Here is a 23,063-nt window from a genome sequence, read left to right as displayed (position 1 = left end):
ACAAGTAACATTTTTAAACAAAACTGAGTTATGTTGCAGGAAGAGCTAATATGATAGAAAAGCATGGAAGTTTTACTAGTACTGAGATCTGGAAAAAGAGTGCAGACATGGGCGTAGCCAGAGGTAAGGGATATCAGGATGTATTTATATTTATAAATACTTATATTTTTGAAAAATTGTTATGAATACTCCTTTAAAGGAATCATACAATATCTAATTAAGCAGAATAAATGGGATGCTAGTGCTTTAAAAATTAACTGAAAGTAATCAGTAAAGGTTAGCACTGACGTCAAATTTACTTATATTCTGCATTATTACTCACAATCTTGGCAGGGCACATTATTTGTTGGCATTAGTAGGAAGGGTTCAGACATGGAATATGGCACTCTGTTGTCACTTGTCCATCGCCCTGGAGATAGTAGCTCTTTCAGATTAGGTGGTACAAAAAATGTACCACCTGTTCTCAGCACTGCAATCCATGCTGGTGCAAGGAATGTACCACCATTTGGTGACATTCTACCCTTTCTAGCATGCTGGTGTTTTCAATGTACCACACTGTTATGGTGCTTATAGTTCTAGCTTTCTCCAACAGATGGTACAAATTACTTTTTTTTTTTTTTTTTACAAATAGCTTTATGTCGCACCAACAGATAGGTCTTAAGACAATGATGGGACAGGAAAGGTCTAGGAGTGGGAAGGAAATGGCCATGGCCTTAAGGTACAGCCCCAGCATTTGCCTAGTGTGAAAATTTTGAAAAATGTGACCTTTATTCTTATGCATATTTGTATATCATTTTAAACTTGTTCAACAATTTTTGTCATAACAGTGCAATAAATTAATATCTTGTGCCTCAAGGCTTAGAATTCCTTTCAAATTCCTGTGCCTCAAAGAGATAGATGGTGCGTACATTGCTTTGTGTTCAATCTTCGTGTTTACACTATTATAAGTGGACAGTGTGTTTAGCGGCAATGTAGTAGACATGTTATTTGAATATTATACACATTAAAATTCCATGCTTTGTTACTCAGGGATATGCTTGTTGACCTATAATTACGAGTAAAAGACAAGGCAGCATTTTTAACTTTTTTCAGAAGCAAAACAAAAGAAAGTGTTCTGTGAGTAGTGATTGCTCAGAGGAAGATGCTCCAAAAGTACCTGACAATGTTATTGATACCACCAAGTTTAACTCACTTCTGGGTAGGTACTAGTGGTAGTAATATCAATAATAGTGAAAATGTTTAGCATAAAACCACAACTCATTCTCATGACAAAAACTGTTTTTACATACCGTAGTGATATTTTTATATAAATCACTCACTGATCATGATAAACACAGACGCATTTCTTTCTATTCCTTGCTATTCCCACACTGACCTGTCATTGTGTTTTTCCTGTTGTATGTTCCCTTTAATGTTCCCATCTTGTTTTATACAACTTGATTATGATAAACACTGTATAGTAATCACTGGTGCCTGTGTAAAAATCCTGCTATTTTAAAATATATTACAGTAACTATTCACTTCTTTTTAGATGAACTTAGTTTTTAATTTCTAGTGGTTTTTTAATTTTCTCTGAAATATTGTAAAAGTGAGATCCAATGTAGTGAATATAAGTCTGTATTCTTATCCTTAAGCTGGTTTGGAAACATTTTTATAAGCTCAAATACAAGGAAACTGTGAGGGAGGACCCCTAGGCACCCAGTATATCCCTCTGATTTTTTTCTCTGGCTATACCATTGATTAGAGAAACCACTATGATAATCAGAAGTTTTGCTTTGAGGGCAAGGGGCATATTCTACTTGCATTTTTTGACCCTGTGTTAAGAAGTTTTTATTCTTAGTCTCATTGTGTTATCTTTAGACACTGATTTTATGTGCACTTTTTATGTAGCAGAGTTTTGTGACATTTCTGATTTTCTAAGAAGCCTAGCACTCTGAGATATCCAGTAACTGTTGCAATATTGTTAAACGTAAGATTGAAATTCATAGAACTGGTACTTATACGCCATAGGATATGTACAAAAATGAATTTAGGAATTATCAATTATTTACAATTTGCTTTATGTTGCACAAACACAGACAGGTCTTATGGCAATGATGGGATAGGAAAGGTACCTGGTGTGAAAATGGGAAACCACGGAAAACCATCTTCAGGGCTGCCGACAGTGGGGTTCGAACCCACTATCTTACGAATGCAAGCTGAAAGCTACGAGACCCAAACCATGTGGCCACTCACTTGGTAATTATGAATTAAGACCCACTTCCATAATGGACATGATGTTTTAAGTAATGGACTAGAACAATCAAGTGAAATAGTTAGCCTTGAATAGGAAAAAACAAAATAAGAAATCTGGCTTTATTCATAATGTATACTTTCCACATCTAGATTGAAGATATGTCAAGAGGGCTCCTCAATGAGTAATGATGCCCACACTTCTGATAAAGGTGAGAAAGCATAAACAAGGTCATCAGGGACTGAGAAGGAATTAAATACAAATAATTTGCTGGTGGAGGGTCCCAAGGCATGCACTATATCCCGCCGATTCTTTCCCTGGCTATACCAATGAGTAGAGAAACCAGCACAGCAGTATATGAAAATGTAGAGACTGTCCTTGCCTCCTTGCGTTTTCAAATTGCCTTTATCTCTTTTTCTGATGCATTTTCTTCACATGCTCACCTGGCATTTTGTTTGTCCTATTACTTGTTCCTATTCATGTTCCTATTTACCTACAAAACCTGACCTGATGTTTTATTTAATGATGAGGATGAATTAATTTTTCTGCACATGGTCTAAGTTTTATTTTAATTTGGTCGGTCACAGAAAGCTATAGAATAGAAATATATCAACTGTAACTTCTGCACACATGAGGTCTGCACATAACTTATCATAACAGTGCTGTTATGTGTTGTAATTTTATATTAAATTTACAATCAATATTAATCAATGCACTAGCTTACCTTGCTAAACTCTTCATCAAAGGCATCGATGGCAGTATGCTTGGCATCCTTAGCAGTACCCACTGCTGCTTGCTCCAAGTCTGATTTTGTTTGCCAAAGCAGATCACCAGTTTTCTTTGCCTGCTCTTCAAGTAAGGCTGCAGCTGCCTGCTTCTTTTGTACACCAATCTCCTCTACTTCATGCTTTTTCTTCTCAAGTAGTTGCTCTGCCTTTGAGCCCAGACCCTTCAGAGCTGCAGAGAAATCAAAAATGCTGAATGGAAATCAACTGTCCATATTTTACAGAAGCATGCAGTTCAAACAGATAAGAGAATTTTCATCCGAACAAATCTAATGGTCTTCAGACCACTGATACACAAGCTATAATTGCAAAGAAATGAGCAAGGTTTTAGTTTATGCAGCTGCAGATAGGCTATCATAAATATAGTGATGAGTTTGATGTTGACACCTTACTACAGGGATGTCATTTCTGGACGTCAGAGGTAAACTATCATAAATGTAAGAAATGACAGATTTTGGGTTTTTTATCGTATGTGACTTGTTTTAGTCATGCCTTCTTATGGGTACACTATTGTATGTGTATGTTTTGCAGGAATGAAGATAAACTGTGTGATACTATCATATGTGCAAGGAGAATCCAGCAATAATTGTAAGTGATCATACAACAGTTCAGCCTTATGCCGTCCACCGCACTCCGTATCGTATTGGCTCTTGCGATAGTTTACAATGGTCAGAACTGTCGATTCGACTTCCCTTAAAGGTAAAAACATGTGCCTCAGCAGTTTCTTTCTGCTCTCCTGTAAAGCTAGTGAAATGTCATTTACGATAGCCATCAGATTTAACCATTCAAAAACCACATTCATTGTCTGGGATTCAAACCACACCCACCTTGTAGAGAAGCCATTGAAGATGCAATTTTGAATTCAAGCTAGTAAGATTTAACTACATTATTGTTTCTGATTAAATCAACTACAGCTATTTAAAAGATTGTTAAAAACAGTAGCACACCATTTAACAAAAAGCCTACAATGAAATAGGACTGAATCAGAAATAATTTGCTCAAATGGTCTGTAATTAAGACGGATAAAGTAGTTGATTCCTCTAGAACAGATTTAGACAAATTTAAAATCTCCTAGAACTCTAACAATGTAAAATAGCTTATTAAGACACATATACAGCTCCTTTGCTCAGATTGCACTACTTCAAATCAAACTAAAAGTTAAGTTAACACAGTTAACAGTCACTACAACCAGTTTAGCTTTAAAGAGTAGTTAGCACGGCACTACTGAGTTGGCACACATGACAGTTATGACAGATGTTATGAGTTTGATTTAACACTATCATACTTAATTTGTAGGTTGTTTCAAATTAGAGGTGGATCCTCCTAGTTATATTTAGAAGTTTACAATATTGTTTTTATTTCATGAAATTAAACCTAACAGTTCTATTTCTGCCTTAAATGTGTGTGTCACTAAAGTTTGTTAGGGATGAATAGCAGTATAGTGACTGTAGTACAGTAATTATTGTACTCATCGTAGCAGTGATCATAGGATTGGTAGCCATAGGCTGCATGATGGCATGTGCTGTTTACCTCAGTGACTGCTGAGTCCAAGGCTTCACAAGTTATGACAACCTTGTGGACTGTGGTACATTAACATTCACACTGAAAGTGTTCCAAAAATAGTTTAACTTCACAAGTAATAATTGAAATATTAGCTGAAAATTTACTATTTTGTATGTAAAGAGTAACAAACTTAAATTTTCTAGTGTTTCAATTTTACCAATGTATGAAAAACAAAAAAAATGAAGCAGAAGATAAAACATATTGAAATTCTGCACATAAAGCCTTCCTCTAGGTGTTGTCATGATTACTACTGAAAGAAAAACGATCTGCAGATGATGAATAAGGATAAGTGATCCCAGTACGTTAGTCAAAACAGCCGACATTTCCACTATTCTCAAAATGATGTTGAGATTGTCCGAGGTAAACAGGCAGGCCTAATTGAGCAGGGGCTATGCAAATACAGTAGAGACAATACGCGACACTCAGCGAGATATCGAGGGACAGCTATTAGAGCTCTCTCTAGCGGGTAGACCTGAGAACTGATTCTGTCATAAGAGCATGTGTATTTGTGTGTGAAGTTTTTGATGTTATTTATGAGTTTTCAGTGAGCTGACATAAATAGTAGCGCGAGTCATTCCTTGATATCTCCTCTCAACATGAGGGGAAAGGTATGTGCTGTGTTTGGCTGCAGTAACTATGAAGTAGAGAAGAATGAGCGGTCTTTCTTTCGCTACCCTCGTGGCAAAATGTAAGTAATATTGTGTTTGCATATATATTCTTCCAGTGACAGAGATTTTTATAGTATTTCATAATTTTCTGACCTGCTCGACCCATATTTTAACTGGCTTAAAATATAATGTGCATATTTTATTGTACAGTGCAGCAGTTAACCTTCAATACCGATGTGTTGTTGCAGGTGTGATCTATGGGTTTTGAAATGTCACAGAAGTTATTTGGATAAGGTGTACAAGAAAAAGGGACATAACGCTTATATAAGAATTCTAAGATCTGTTCAGATCATTTCCAGGCCAGCGACTTTAAAAATCCTCGACTATACAGTCAAGGGTACCTATGTTACATTTTTACTCTAATTGTACGTAAATATTCCTCAAAGCATCACTATCGACAACATTTTCATACTTTTCTTTCTTTTATCCCTCTTCTCATTTTTTTTTTTTTGCTAGTTGTTTTACGTCGCACCGACACAGATAGGTCTTACGGCGACGATGGGACAGGAAAGGGGTAGGAGTGGGAAGGAAGCGGCCGTGGCGTTAAGGTACAGCCCCAGCATTTGCCTGGTGTGAAAATGGGAAACCACGGAAACCCATTTCCAGGGCTGCCGACAGTGGGGTTGGAAACCTACTATCTCCCGAATACTGGATACTGGCCGCACTTATGCGACTGCAGCTATCGAGCTCGGTATCCCTCTTCTCAGATTATAAAGCCAGGATTTTATAGATTTTCTTTCTGTTAGTAGGCTTCATGTTAAGAGGAAAATTGTCCGGCTTTTAAATGTTAATTCATTGCATAATGTGTGTATGGGATGTGCCGATATTTTTATTGATAAGTGTCTTAATGTGATGATACAATGGTTTTTATATGAAAAAGACAAATCTAGCCGTAAAAGATCAGGCAGGAATGCTAAAGAAAAAAAATAATGCATAAATGAAAGATCAACCCATTTCACAGCAGTCCATTTCAAATCTTGTTTATATGTCTAATTTCAGTCTTTAAATAATAACCTTTTTACCGGGCGAGTTGGCCGTGCGCGTAGAGGCGCGCGGCTGTGAGCTTGCATCCGGGAGATAGTAGGTTCGAATCCCACTATCGGCAGCCCTGAAGATGGTTTTCCGTGGTTTCCCATTTTCACACCAGGCAAATGCTGGGGCTGTACCTTAATTAAGGCCACGGCCGCTTCCATCCAGCTCCTAGGCCTTTCCTATCCCATCGTCGCCATAAGACCTATCTGTGTCGGTGCGACGTAAAGCCCCTAGCAAAAAAAAAATAACCTTTTAAATTTTTCATTCATTTATCCAGAATTGCTTTAGCAACTTCGAAGTTAATATCACAATAATACTCTCTTTCTAGACGCAATTTATTTATCCATTTTCGTATATGCATTTCCATTCATAATTGAATTTAGCGGGACTTTTCAGGTCAAGTCACTAGAAGCACCACCGTCGAATTTTCCATTTTAACAAGGCTAAATCCGCAAGTGTCGCGTATTGTCTCTACTGTATTTGGACTATGTTTACCAGTAAATGACTTGTCAATTAGCGCTAGGCAGTTAGTGATGAGCAAAAACTTTCTACAAAACTGAGAAATAAAGTTGCACCAACGTAATTTTTCGAAGATTTAACCACCAGAGCTGGTTTTTCCCCCTGGACTCAGCAGGGGATCCCACCTCTATTGCCTCAAGAGCAATATCCTGGATTGAGAGACATTTGGTCAAGGATACAACTGAGAAGGGGCCCAGTACCTCACCAAGGCAGCTTGGGGCCTTTGTGAGATGGGAAAATTGAATGCGATAGGCAAGGAAGAGGGAAGGAAGCAACTGTGGCCTTAAATTAGGTACCATCCCAGCATTTGCCTGGATAAGAATTGGGGAAACCACAGAGACCCACTTTGAGGATAGCTGAGGTGGGAATCGAACCCCCTCTACTCAGTTGACCACCTGAGGCTGAGTGGACCCCATTCCAGTTCTCGTACCACTTTTCAAATTTCGTGGTAGAGCCGCGAATCGAACCCGGGCCACTGGGGGTGGCACACTAACCACTACACCACAGTTCAAAATGAACTGCACACATGACCAAAAGAGAGGAATAGTTAGTTGCTGGCGGTGGCTTGCATGACTGCATGCTTTGTACATCTATGTTTACAGTAATCTACTAAATGCTTGCTGCACCGGGCAAGTTGGCCGTGCATTTAGGGGCGCGCGGCTGTGAGCTTGCATCTGGGAGGCAGTGGGTTTGAATCCCACTGTCAGCAGCCCTGAAGATGATTTTCCGTGGTTTCCCATTTTCACACCAGGCAAATGCTGAGGCTGTACCTTCATTAAGGCCATGGCCACTTCCTTCCAACTACTAGGCCTTTCCTACCCCATCATTGCCATAAGACCTACCTATGTCGGTGCGACGTAAAGCCACTAGCAAAAAAAATGCGTAGTGCAATTTTGACAGCCATATACTCATAACAATGAGAACTCTAAAAGCTTTAACATTCATGAACATATACAGAACTATAAAAGTTTGATTTGTTGAAGGGGGTATGCAGCCTCGTGTACAGTTTTCTGGCTGTCAAACAGAAAACACGAGTTTAATTTTCGAGGTGAGCATTTTTAATTCTTGTATTAATGAATTCGGAACTTATTAGTCACTGAATTTGATTTTTAAACATTTGTACATTGTGAGCATATATTTATGATTTATACATTACCATTCATGAGTAGATATGAAAAATATAAAAATATCATTTATGTCGTTTCTGTTTTCAAAACAATGAATGAAAATATTTTCTACAAACATCCCCTTCATAGACAATAAAAATGTAACAATAACTGCTATGGTATGTCTTCAAATTTCAGGGGGCCCTTGAAGAATGTCATACTTATGATATTGCTCATGCTCTTGGGAAGATGTTGCATGAATTTACTACATTCAATTTCTTGAATCAAACAAGGAAACCCCAGCTAACTTTTCATCCGCTGGAAATTTGGAAGGCAAACAGTTAAATGCAAATTCAGGAGAGAATAGTGAGACAAATTTAAGGGCTTGCGTACAGTTAAGAATGATGTAGCCGTTTCTGAAAATACCGTGTACAGATTGTACCCTCGGGGGCTGGATCTGGTAGCGAGATAATGTTTAGCATTTCTTTATTAACTTGTAAATAAATTAAATTTTAAAATTCCAAATCCAAATATGTTTTTGAATATTTTTCAACATAATATGCAGTGATAAACATCTAATTTTGGTGCAAAATATAACAAATAACTAGCTTAATTAATGAAAAAGTGACAAATATTTCAAACATTTATTGTATAAAATAACTAATACTTGTAATAACTTTGGCTGACAAAAATCATGCTATTAGCAATAAATTTCATACTCGCATACACCATAATTTTTAGTGGGTTGTAATATAATTCTTGGTTTTGCAGGAGCAGAATAAATTTGTGAAATATCCAGCAACAAAATACAAAAAGCAATTGAGGATTTTCAAAACCATGCTCAAAAAGATTATCACAAATTTTCACCCGAAAAAGCAGTGGAATTTGTCAAAGTAATGGAGTGTGAGGAAAGGAGTGTTTCTGTGATGCTAGACAAAAAGAAAAAATAATTATAAGGATGAACAGAAGACTTCTAGAGCATTTTCTGTGCACGAAACAATCTTGCACTAAGAGGACACAGAGATGATGGGCTTTATTTTATTTTTATGGGCTTTCTTATTTTTATATCAAAAGGAAAACAACAAATTTTCTGCAACCTTAGTTTATCGCCTTGATTCAGGTGACAATGATCTGAAAAGCCATTTATCAATGTCAAGTGAGACTAATAACAATGATGAGTAAGACTATCCAGAAATGAAATCACTGAATGTGTTAGTGAAGTAATCCTTTGTAATAACTTACCATGTTTTCGTGGATCACAGAGGTGAAAGAAGGTGCTAGTGGGAATGGGTCTATCTATGATAGACCAAGATTAAATTAAAACTATTTTAAAAAGTTATATTTCTTTTCTGATATTAAATTTCAACAAAACTCTTCACTTGGTGAAAGAACAAGATTTCAGGTACAGAGCAATTTTGGTACAAAACAGAGAAATCAAGAATTGGTCATTTACAATCTTGAGCTTAAAGCTCATCATTTACAGGATCCCAACATCGCAAATGTTGCGTTTAGTTAGACAAGGAGAGATCTCCCAAAACAATTTTTAAGAGCACTTTTCTCCAACGGTTACAATTTACGGCCTTCCAAAGGCACCACGCAATAGTACACAAATATCTATTACATTACCACAAAAGAGCTTACATGCTCTGCAAATTCTACGAAGAAGACAGCGCTCCCGAACCCTTACGGCCTACTCAAGGCAACCATTAACTATTACAAGACTGAAAAGAGCGTCTGCTCAATACAATTACACTTTCAGGCCTCTAGGCACAACCTACAATTTACAATATATTAATTATCTTTTCGTTTACACAGGGGTATCTAGTTCCGATTCTAATGGGCCTTCGTGAAAAAGAACAGGTTAAATTACTGGCCCGAACTAAAAGATGTATGGAGGCATACACTTGCGCTCCTTGAAAACCAAGGTTAAAACCCTAATTGGGCTTGCAGCCCGATGATGCAGAGGCTAATCCCAAACTACTGAGGTGACTAGATGGACAAGTTAATTCACAATTTACAAGAGAAAAGCAGTTACAAAATCGTAGTCACCTCAGGATTAATTGAAGGGGAATTCGAGAGGGCAACGCACTCTCTATCCCCGATTTACAGTTTAAGTCCTTAGGACTTACATGAAATTTTACATGAGAAGGAAGAAAGTTTACATTTTAGGTAATTGATCCCTCCAGTCAGCTTGCAGAGATAACCACTTAGATGGAATAACTGTTGGCCATTACCTAAGCTGATTCTGTGCTTGCCGAAGATTGAGGCCCCCGCCTACTGACTTAAAACACACACACACACACACACACACACACACACACACACAGTAAGACGACGAACATAAAGACAAATTGAAAAAGCTACAGCTTTTAGACACGCGAGGAAGTTTCAAGAAGGCTCTAGAGTAAATCCGGACACACCCTCTCATTTTATTGGACACACAAAAAGTTACAAGAAGCCTAAGATTGGCTGAAAAATAAATACTGAGAAAACCTATAAGAACAAAACTGCTTTAAATCTCTAGTTATTCCACTTCGCACCAGAGTGCACGACATCATTTCTATCTATCCCTGTGATACACCAAAACAAAACAGCTACCGTGTGCACACATTTCAAATAGACGCCATCTGGCTGTAAGCTAATCAATTTTGACGTTCTGTTTTATTCTAGACCTACTAGATTGCAGACCAAGTAAACTAAAACTTTTGGGCGTCTATGGCTGAGATTTAATAAATTATGTCGGGTGAACTTCAAATGTGTTACTAGGGATCTTTTACAAGCCAACATCGTATGACATGGAGTGTCAAATGGACTTTTTTCCGCCCTTCAAAAATCTGACTACCTCTGCCGTGTTTGAACCCGCTATCTTGGGATCCGGAGGCCGACACTACCACTGATCCACAAAGGCAGCTGTAATCCTTTGTGCGATTGCAACTAATGCGAAAATAGCAAACATTTTTAATTCTTCTTTCCCATTATTAGACTATTGCTATAAATATTCGTTACCCTGCCAGTCACAACAGCCTTTACAGAGAGAAGTTTCTCGGCCCTACGTAAGCTAAAATCCTACAAGTACAATGGGAGGGAATCTACTTAGCGGCCTTGCAATAGCAAACATCCATAAGGAAAGGGCAATAAATGTTGAAGACGCTCTTGAATTACAGAACTTTAGTCAAAACCACTACGGCTGGATATTTCTAACTGGTCAAATGTTGATACACGAACTGCTAATACATACCCGTACATAGTTTGTAAAACTGAAAGAAAAACTGATTTGGTACTTCCAAACTTATTTCATGGAATTACGTGATGAAATAAAATAACAATAAATTACCTTAACTAGCATTTAATACTACAACAATTTCCTTAAAATAAACTTGGGAAATTTCATTACTATGGAGGTAAAACATCTCAATTACTCATTTTTGCTTTGTGATATGGCATCTTTTTAAGTTAGCCTTTCCCCCTAAGGAACCCTGGATCTGCCTCTGTTCCAAATTCTTCAAGTAAGAGAAATGTCTGTTGCATGTGGTAGAATCTAGTCATGAAGCATAAATAGGATAGGCTAATTCTTTCATCTTGTTTCCATTAACCTGAAACCCCTTCAACTACCCCAGCTCATTCAATTTATGACCAGGGGTTGAAGGGATTCCTGGTTTTGAAAGCCAGGTAATACAACTGAGGGTATCACGCTGATCACATGACACTCCAGTGGCTGGGGAACAGTCAACTTGGTAGGCCGAGGCTCTTAATGGATTGTTTTCGCCATGGATCTGTTTGTCTGTTTGGTTTTGGTTAAGGAATTTATATCACAGGCAGCAGAGAGGAAAAGCTAGCAGCTAAGCAATTTACTTCTCATGCCCTATTACAGTGCTTAAATGATTTAGTGTCACCAATATCATAACTCACTAACTGGCTCTATTCTTACGATGTTATCCAATGAAGTAGATTATAGGTACTGGGCCTTTTCAATGACCACTTTCAACAGGTAGAGTTATGGAAGTATTCAAACCCTACCTTTAGGAACACAATGAAAGGCAGAAAAATATTTTACAGTTCTACTCCTTTAGTACTAAAACACCAAGGTTGGGAAAAAAGAAGAGCCGTTTAAGGAGGGTTGGAAGAAAGACATTTCCCCTGTGTAATAAAATGACACGTCTTACTCATATTGGGGTCAAGCTGTCACAATCCATATTCCTCAAGTTAAGAGCTATGGAAGATTACTGTTGGAAGTGACTAGAATTATTATATTATGTGATGACTTCATTACTCTTTCACAGAATTATTAACCTCTACACACTAAAGGACAGTGTTTTTAATTAACTGCAAATCCAATTTAGGGGAGAGTTTGCATGTCTACCAGTCATAAACTAACTTAGGGCTTTTCCTCACTAATGAAAGAGGAGAGCGTAAATTAGCCAAATGTGGCCGTCATGATAATGTAACGCATTTCCATTACACAAAATGCAATCAGTCTATGAGAAAGAAGGTGTTGCAGGTACTCAATTAAGCTTACGAGTTTAATTCATAGAAAGAAAGTTAACCTCACAATAATGTATGAATTTCTCATTAGAGTTTACTGAATGTGCATTTGAATTTTAGCGTTCTAGAAGGAAATAATTTTTTTCACATTTAATTAAAACATAAATCATTAAACATTTAGTTTTATTCAGAAATCATAACCATTTAATTTAATAACTGAATTACCCAAAACTGATCTAAATTAAATGTGTTAAATGGAGCAAAGCAAGAAACTATAGCCTACATTTAATTTCAATACACTATTAGGGCGTGCTTCCCTATTAACCAACAAAAATGTAGATTTCATTAAGGTAACAGAAAGATTAAGGGAAAGTGATTTACCACTGGTGGTGAATTTTTAACAGTAAGGTTTATGAAGTTTTCTTATAATGGCATAACCTCTGGTGGTGCTGTTTGAGGATCCAATCAGCTTCTGAGTTGATAATCTAACATACAGAGTATTTTTTAATCTACTTGCTGATTTTTTAACCTTCGATTTCCTGTTCTCAGATGTTATTAGTTCAAGGGGATGATTACTATGGTCACATCCTGTTTTGTGAACCATGCACTACAGATGGTGGCTAGTTTAGCCTTTAAAAGAGCCAGGAGACCAGTTTTTGTATGATAAGAGTAAGTAGGCCTATCATGGACATAATCAGACATGGCATTGCCGTGGTCAGATGTATGGGATGGACTAGCCAACCAATTTGTATTAAGTATGGAGGGTGAGCAAACTAAACGTGTTTGTACACAGCATAAGGATTTGAAGGAAATAAGCATTATACAGAACTGCAGAAAAACTTAAAATCAAAATTTGGAACACACATCATGGTTCACGAACTGCAGAGTGTGTTTTGAAGTCTCATAAGAAGTGAAGCTGAAGGAGATCAATTTTAATATTTTCCGTAAGTACTGGTGAGTTCACTTTTATTTACTAGTTTATGTATCTATCTCTATTCTGAGCATGTATATAGCTGAACCCTCCGTGGCTCAGGCGGCAGCGCGCCGGTCTCACCGCTGGGTTGCGTGGTTCAAACCTCTGTCACTGCATGCGAGATTCGTGCTGGACAAAGCGGAGGTGGGACGGGTTTTTCTCCGGGTACTCCGGTTTTTCCGGTCATCTTTCATTCCATCTGTCACTCATTAATCGTTGCCCCAGGAGTGCGACAGGCTTCGGCAGCCGGCACAATTCCTATCCTCGCCGCTAGATAGGGGCTTCATCCATTCCATTCCTGACCCGGTCGAATGACTGGAAACATGCTGTGGATTTTCGTATGTATATAACTGATGAGTTCAGTTCCGTTTAGTTTCTATAGGCGCAATCATGCCGCTTCTTTGAGACGAATACGTCCGCTCGCCATTGCGGGCACTGCGCTCGCTGTTGTCGCTTCTCTGCGCTCCTACACATCGGTACTCCCTGTATAAGGGCATTATAAATTGCCTTAATAACTGCCATACAAAAATGAAGGAGGATTTAGGAGAAAATGTGGGTAACAATAAAGGACCAAATGAAGGTAAACTGTGTGAAAACTGATGTCAATGGCCCGCACAAATGTTGCATGTCCTCTGCAGTCTCTACACACGTGTACGTCCATTCAATACCAGAATTATTGGCACAATAGCGGGCAATGTGGACAGTACACATTATGCTATTGCTACACAACTCTTTGGGGTCTAGTGTCACTGTAGCCCTCAATCATTTGGACATACCGGTATTGTATAAATTATATTTTGTGTTATCCATAGTTACGAACGCAATTGCAATTATTTTGAGCCTGAAGCTGAATAATGCAACAATGGATTTAAAATTTGGAATATATCCCATGTCTTTTCCCATCGTAGGACTACAAGTATAATACTACCCCACAGATCCTCTGAAGTAGGCTACGTGAGAAAATAAGTGGAAGAAATCGCTTGATTGTTTGATGACGCTTGTTTAAAGGGGCCTAACATCTCTGCCATTGGCCCAGTGGAAGAAATCACACCAAGGACGGCAACGTCGTGATTCAAACTTTGGACCTCAGCATCGAACAACTGCCGAGTCTAAGTGTGTGAGCTACGTCAGCTTAATTACTCTTATGCTACTCTAAGACTAAGTCCAAGAATCTAGAGCATGAAATCATTGTCACATTCGTCCGGCACATGCAATCATACGCGTAAAATAGCATTATTAGGTAAGGGGACTCGCGGCGGCCAACGCGTCCTATATAGCCCTGGTATGGGTTTTATTTTCGTAACAGAGCGACTGAGCACAAGTATGCAATCATTTGAATCAGCGTGGCATCTTAAAGCATGCTTTTATTCATTACTCTAGCAAACAGTGCACTTCGACGAAGGGTGGTAATCAAAAAGGCAGATAGCCTATATACTGTAAATTAGTACAACGATGCCTAATGATTTTATTTTATTTTATTTTATTTCATTTTATTCTACTTTTTTTTCGCCTTAACGTCGCACTAACTCCTACAAGATTTCGACGACGCTGGGAGTGGAAAGGGCCAGGGCCGGGAAGGTAGCGGCCATGGCATTTGTCTGATGTGAATGGAAACCACGGGGAAATACCTTATCCCCGGAGCTGCCGATAATGAGATTCGAATCAAACCCGTCACCTCCGAAAAGCAAATTCACTGCTACATGGCCCATTCCGAGCAGACGTGGCATGTTTTAAGGTGTGAAGCATGAAATACGGTAACGTATTAAAATACCATCCCGGATGTCCTGAAGTGGGCACTGAAGGAAAAATATGAGAATTGTACAAGGGACGTTGCTGATCGGAAAGTGAAGCCAGTGCCACTATGTCCGTAAATACACGTTAGCTTTGTCTTAGTGAGTGAAGTTTTTTTTCATTCCTTGGAGTTCGCGAAAATTCGATCACATGTGCTACCATTAGACTGGGAATAGCTTAAGTAATTGTGTTCTCCCCAGTAGCGGCGATTGAGAATTTTAAGTGAGGGGGGGATAGGTACAGACAAGAGCTACGCGGTTTTTTGGGATATAACGGACGTGGTGAGCGGGGGGGGGGGGGGCGCGGCCGTTGTGTATACATCAAAACTGAAAAAAAAAAAAAAAAAGCTACACAAAGGTAAGTTTTTTTGATGCTCTGAGAATTTCGACAGAGAGGTAAAGGTTGACAGTCTACCACCATAAATGCGGTAATAGTTTGAGATTATGATTTAATACTACACAATAAAACATTCACCAAAGGAACAATATTACACATTTATTAGAATTAAACAGAAGTATGCCGTGATTATACAATTTTAAAACGCTTAGTATTTGACTACACACTAAGAAACGAAGACACTAAGGAGACTGCCAGACTGACGAATGCGCGGCAAGAGGGTGGATCATACCACAGTGCCCATGACTTTTTTGCTAGTTGCTTTACGTCGCACCGACACAGATAGGTCTTATGGCGACGATGGGACAGGAAAGGCCTAGGAATGGGAAGGAAGCGGCCGTGGCCTTAAGGTACAGCCCCAGCATTTGCCTGGTGTGAAAATGGGAAACCACGGAAAACCATCTTTAGGGCTGCCGACAGTGGAGTTCGAACCCACTATCTCCCGGATGCGAGCTCACAGCTGTGCGCTCCTAACCGCACGGCCAACTAGCCAGGTGTGTCCATGACATTGGCAAATCTATATATATATAAAATAGCTTGTCCTGACTGACTGATTCATCATCGCCGAGCCAAAACTACTGGACATAATGAAATGAAATTTTGGGGATACATTCATATTAAGATGTAGGTGCTCGCTAAGAGAGGATTTTTGGATATTCCGTTGCCAAGGGGGTGAAAAGGGGGGTGAAGTTTTAAAATGAGTGCACCTATATCTCAAAACTTTAAAAGTTTACAAATGTAAAAATTGGTATTTAGAATCTTCTTTGAAAATAAGGAAACACGTATTTTTTAGTTTTCAGAAAATCCCAATAGGAGCGGTGAAAAGGGGTGAAAAAGGGGTTGAATGCCTTTAATCAGGATACCGGTACTTATATCTCAGAAACTGAAGAAATTACAGACCTGAAAATTGGTACTTTTGATCTCTTTTAAAAATAAAGGAACACGTATTTTTTTGTTTTTGCAAAAGCCAATTAATGGGAGGGTGAAAAGGGGGTGAATTTTTAAAATGAGTGAATCTATATCTCCAAACTTTTAAAGTTTGCAGATGTAAAAACTGGTATTTAGAATCTTCATTAAAAATAATGAAACACGTATTTTTTTGTTTTCGGAAAATCGCAATAGGAGTGAAAAGGGGTGGAAAAAGGGTTGAATGCCTTTAATGGGGCTACTTATATCTCAGAAACTGAAGATATTACAGACCTGAAAATCGGTGTTTGGGATCTCCTTTAAAACTAAAGAAACACGTATTTTTTCGTTTTTTGAAAATCCAAGTATTGGGGGGTGAAAAGGGGGGGTGAATTTTTTAAAATGAGTGTGTCTACATCTTAAAACTTTAAAATTTACAGATGTAAAAATTGGTAGTTGGAATCTCCTCAAAAAATAAAGGAACACGTATTTTTTTTGTTTCCTGTAAATCCCAATAGGAGGGGTGTAAAAGAGTGAAAAATGGGTTGAATGCCTTTAATGAGGATACATATATGTCAGAAACGAAAGATATTACAGAACTGAAAATTTGTATATGGGATCTCCTTTAAAAATAAAGAAACACGTATTTTTTAGTTTTTGGAAAATCCAATTAATGGCGGTTAAACAGGAGTGACAAATTGGGGTGAATTTTTTGAAAGACTATATCTACAGAATATCTTGGAAACGTAAAATGTTACAGACGTAAAAAGTGGGTGTTTGGAATCTCCTGTAAATGTAAAGAAACATAGGTGATTTGTTTTTGGAAACTCCACTTAAGGGGAATTCAAAAGGGGTGAAATTTTAAAATGAGAATTTTTACAGTATATCTAAAAAAAACTTAACATGTTACAGAAGTGAAAAATGGTATTTTTTATCTCTATTAAACATAAAGAAACGTGTATTTTTAGTTTTCGGAAATATCACTTTGGCGGAGGGGGGGGGGGGCGGTAAAAGTGACTGAAAATGGTGTTGAATTATTTTATTTAGGCTACTGATATATCAAAAATGAAGATGTTACAGACGTGAAATTTGATATTTTCAATCTGCTTTAAAGGTAATGAAACACGTATTCTCTTAAAATCCAATGAAGCGGTGGGGGGGGGGGATGAAAGAATTGAATAATTAATTGGCTTAATTGTATGAGAATACATACATCTAATAAAAACTAAAGTTTTTACAGACGTGAAAATTCGTATTTGGATCTCCTTTAAAAACAAAGAAAAACGCGTTTTGGGCGGGAAACCATCTTGGAGGGCGGGAGTGTAAAGGAGTCGATTTCCTTTCATGAGGACACATAAATAAAAAACTGAGGAATTTAGAGTCGTGATAATTGGTATTTAGAAGATCCTTTACTATTAAAGAAACAAGTATTTTTGCGGGAAAGTTCACTTAGGTGGGGGGGGGGGGGGAGTAGTGTGAAATGAAATGAAAAAAGTAAATTACTTTTATGGGGATACTTATACCTCAAAACTAAAGGTAATAGACGTGAACATTGGTGTTTGGAATCTTACTTAAACATAAAGAAACAAGCCTACTTTTAACTTTTTTTGGGGGGGGGGGGTGCGGTAAATAAACTTAACGGCGGTGGGGTGTAGAAGGAGGTGAGACCAATTGATTTTACTGTTATTAATGTACTTATAAGGATCCTCCGTGGCTCAGGCGGCAGCGCGCCGGCCTCTCACAGCTGGGTTCCGTGGTTCAAATCCCGGTCACTCCATGTGACATTCGTGCTGGACAAAACGGAGGCGGGACAGGTTTTTCTCCGGATACTCTGGTTTTCCCTGTCATCAACCATTCCAGCTACACATAATAATAATAATAATAATAATAATAATAATAATAATAATAATAATAATAATGTTCCGGACCGTAGTCAAATGTGCTGACGCGCTGGAAACGGCTCCTGGACGGCTAATGACTAAGAATGCAGTCCGGCCGCGTGTTCAGTGCCGCCAAGGCACCCAATATGACACCACGCCGTATCTTCTGAAGGATTTTATCCATATTAAAAATGATTATAGGAAAAGATGGCAAAGATTTACGGACCCAACTGACCGGGAGGAATACCTGAGCCTAGCCCGGGAAGTACAAAATCGATTGCTGGAAAGGAAGATTGAAAAATGGGAGGAGACACGCCGTAATCTAATAGAAAACGAGTCAGATCGGGAATTTTGGTGGATTCTCGCCGAAAACGAGTCAGATCACAAATTTCGGCGGATTATATATCTAAAACAATAAGCATTCAATTATAAATTTCAGTATAATACCGTAGCGAAGCACGGGTATCTTGCTAGTATTATATATATATATATATATATATATATATATATATATATATATATATATATATATACACCCCTGCTACCTTTCTTCACATAACATTCAAATTCTCCACTACTAGATGTGGCGCTATACAACTCGGTTAGCCGCGACGAACGACATTTTGTGCATATTTCCGCCAATAATGTTGTTAATAATTAATGAAAATACAGGAAAGAATTAGCTGATAAGACAACAGGTCTTGTACAAATATTTTTTTTTTAATACGGTAATTCCTCTAGTTGCTAGTTTCAGCCGGCTAAGATGGAATACAAATTTAATGTTTTGTCCACAAAGTGGGAGGGCGACTGCTCCCCCTCGCCCCGTCTAATCGCCTCTACTGATTCTAGCGTGTGAGAATGTCCTTTACGCTCAGTGTCTTGTGAACTTGTCGACCTCGCTGAAGTCTTCCTTGACGTAACCCGGTCGACCTTAACTACTTGTGTTCATGGTAATTTGAGGATTCAGCTCTTCTTTCGCGATAAAGTGGAGCCACTTGTGTTTATTCAGTTTCTGAGTCTACGGTATTCCTCAGAGGAGGTGCGACGAGGAAATACGTATTATTTTTCTCCTTCATCACCTTTCTCTCCATTATTATTATTATTATTATATTATTATTAAAGCCTCCGTGGCTCAGGCGGCAGCGCGTCGGCCTCTCACCGCTGGGTTCCGTGGTTCAAATCCCGGTCACTCCATGTGAGATTTGTGCTGGACAAAACGGAGGCGTGACATGTTTTTTCTCCGGGTACTCCGGATTTCCCGGTCATCTGTCATTCATTAATCGTTGCCCCAGGAGTGCGACAGGCTTCGGCAGCCGGACAATTCCTATCCTCGCCGCTAGATAGGGGCTTCAGACATTCCATTCCTGACCCGGTCAAATTACTGGAAAACAGGCTGTAGATTTATTATTATTATTATTATTATTATTATTATTATTCCAGAAGGCCACTTGGGATATCGTATCAATCTGCTTCGAGCACTTAGTGTACGTGTAATGCCACCTGGTTTAGGCTTTAGCTCCCCATTCCGTTGGCTTGTGTTCGAGTTCGGCCCTGCCACAAAGTTCTTGGGATTCAAGTACTCAGCATCGGAAACACAAAAGGGGACTGTATTATACACATATTGAATCCCTTTTAGCGATCGTAAAAGTGGTTTTTCCGTGGTTTGCTACTTCCCACTTTAACGATTCCACGAGTTCATAATGCATTACAAAAGTTAATATTAATGATTAACATTTCTAGTTTACACGCATAATTTAAGCAATTTAGCTCATGTTCAATAATGTCGTATTCTAGAGCACAGGCTATACATTCTAACGTTCTAGGCGTTGAGTGGCCAATTGAAAATGATATGCGAAGCTGCTGCTGTTGTCTCTGCAGTAAAGCTGATTTTGTTGTTAGTGGTTTAGTGCGAGGTCCACTCAGCCTACGTGATTACAATTGAGGAGCTGTCTGAGGGTGAGAAGGCGGCCCCGGTCTTGATGATGCTTATGCTTGTTTAAAGGGGCCTAACATCGAGGTCATCGGCCCCTAATGGTACGAAATGAAATAACAGAAAGTACAAATTCATCCACTGACCAAAATAAAATAAAAAATGTCATGAAGAATGAGTGGATGAACATGAACCCAACAAAACAAAAAACAGTGGATCAGACTCAAAAACAGATCGTAAATAATAGTATTACTGACCAAGGGACCACTTATAAAGCACAAGGATGCTTGATGTCTAAAGGGGTGCAAAATCCATGTCTAAGGCCCCACAGAATGGTACATGTCACGAGTAAAGTAGAACCATGGTATTTGTCATGTTGGGGTACTAATCAAAAGTAGCGAAGACTCACGGTGTTCCACGCAAGATGGTACTACTCACAAGTATTGTACTTCGTACAGGGAACGCAGACCTATGATGTTTCTCACACAATGGCGCCAATCATAGCCAACGCAAACCGATGAGGCTCCTCATCTGGGTGTACTAATCACGAGCGCCGGTATTCCCGTGGTGTGGGCACCAATCACAGGCAACGCAGACCGATGGTGTCGCTCATATAGCGGTACAACTCACAGGCTACGCCCAGACCCGCGGTGTTGCTCACATGCACGGGTACTGGAAACCCCCAGGCCAGCCTCTTTACCGCTACGAATCACAAACCTATTTCGTACCTAATTTAGTGGTACTACTCGCAGGTACAGGCAACCCATGGCGTTCCCCGCATTATGGTACGAATCAAAAGTAGTTTCATGGTTCTAATTCAATCATCCCTTGGTCGTCCTTTTAGTCGATTCTTACGACAGGCAGGGGATACCGTGTTCTACACGTGCGTCCCCCACCCGCAGGTGGTAGTGTGTTTGGTTTTTTGGTCCACGAGAGGTATTTTATTTCCCTCAAGTCCGCCCGCAAACCGGTTAGCACCTGGGACGCGCCACGTCTCCCCCTGCTACGCCAGCGTAGTAGGTTCGTGGCCCCGGTCTTGAGAGCCAAGAATAACGGCCGAGAGGATTCATCGTGCTCGTAATCTGCGTCTCTCAGATCTTTGAACCAATCTCACGTGTTATGTGCATGGGCGGGTTTTTTGAGGATTTGGGGGAAATTATAGTAAGTATTAAACAATGCAATCTTACTGTGCATTTTATTTAAAAGTATTATATTGAAAATTAAACAATTTTGTAATATAGTTGTATTTTACTGTAAAGTATGTTGTGTTATCAATTATAAATAAAACAACTGCATATTATGTGACGGAGAAAAATAAGGTGTTGAAAATGTGTAAGATGTAATGTCCTGTCATTTCTAGAGTACATTATTACTTATGAGGACCTGGGGCATGTTTTGACGCATTTCGAAGTCAGGTTGAAATATTGGATACGTACACTCGTAGTTCAAAGCTTGTTCTTGAGCTTATTCCGGAATTTGTTTTTAATGTAGAATGCGCTCTCTATATTAGTTCATATTCCTCATTGACGTTTGCCAGAAATATCTAAATCCGACTTTAACGGATTATCTGTTGAAATTTCAATTAATTTTCATGAATGGATGGCTTAGTGGTCTAAGTTGTCTCCATAAAACTGGTCTGCAACACAGCCTTCTGCGCCTTTACGACAAGGCCTGTCAAGTGTAAGGCTCAGTTATATCTGACCTCTTGAGATAGATCCAGGCTATTGTCATTTGAGGAGTCTTGCAGTGTTTGAAGAACTTCAGCCTAATTATTTTCAACGCAGGTTTCCCAAAAATCAATTTTTCAAACAGACTCAACTTTGTTTGAAACTGTAAAAACTTATTGAGCGGTTGTGTAACCACGAGTTCAATATATCTCTGAAAAAAGTATCGGCTAAATAATAAAGTTTCTAAATTCAGTCTCCACTGTGAAACTTTGAAGCCAGCTAAAAAAAGTGTTCTTAACAAATGACTTAGTTCATGTAGGACTTTTTCTCGAGTTAGCTTCGAAAAACTTTACAACCTTTAGTGCTTCAAGGAACGCCATGCATTTTAGTCTACAATTTTTTGGACTTTGCTTATGGATAAAGCAATGGCTCCATGCTACATGGAGAGCCACTTCTCTTCTATGTCCACGAAGGCCTGCGTAGCTTCCAGACATTTACTTTCCTCCATCAGTGCAAATGATACAACATTTCACCCAAGTAATTTCCTTTTCACGGAAATACCGGTAGTTAAAAAGCATGTTGAACACGTAATTCGCTCAGTCAACCCATGGCACAGTGAAAGGGTTTCTTCAAAATCGTTATTGCCACTAAGATACCTCGCGTTAACAAGTAAGATTGATAGGCATTGATGGCCTTCATCAACTTGAATAGAAAAAAAGAGGTTCTTAAATTTTTGTGTTACCGTTTCTTCAATGTTGCCTGATATGTCTAGTTCTTCGTGAAACGGTTTAATTTAGAACGGAGTTGTGTTAATTTTGCGAACATAGTCCTGTCCGAATATACACTTTACCGAGCTATCACATCCTGAACAATTGTGAATTTTTTACCGTACTTAATGTGATAGTTAATTCTGTAAGAGGCTTCAACAGCATATTTCCTTTATTATATGCCACTAGATATTATGCAACTTTATTACTTTTTAATCGTTTTTTAACAGTCGCTCGAATAAACCAACTTCTTTCTTTTGATACTAAGAGTGTTTATTGTTCAAATGGCACATGAATAAAGAGAGTTTCATGCTACTGTTACTTAAAACCTCCTGTCATACAACACATAATGAATTCGGACTTTC

The 23,063-nt window shown here is 38.7% G+C and overlaps 1 protein-coding gene across 1 annotated transcript in view; it reads right to left on the bottom strand.

The window, feature by feature from the left end:
- The window catches only part of LOC136863160 (uncharacterized), an 88,664-nt gene that overhangs the window by 7,584 nt on the left and 58,017 nt on the right, over nucleotides 1–23,063 (bottom strand). Inside the window, exon 2 of the mRNA XM_067139512.2 lies at nucleotides 2,958–3,190. Within this exon, the coding sequence (XP_066995613.1) occupies nucleotides 2,958–3,190 (233 nt within the window). The remainder of the gene's footprint in view (nucleotides 1–2,957; nucleotides 3,191–23,063) is intronic.

Source organism: Anabrus simplex, chromosome 2, assembly GCF_040414725.1.
Source record: "Anabrus simplex isolate iqAnaSimp1 chromosome 2, ASM4041472v1, whole genome shotgun sequence".
NCBI classification, from domain to species: domain Eukaryota; kingdom Metazoa; phylum Arthropoda; class Insecta; order Orthoptera; family Tettigoniidae; genus Anabrus; species Anabrus simplex.
This window is presented reverse-complemented; position numbering and strand designations above follow the sequence as displayed.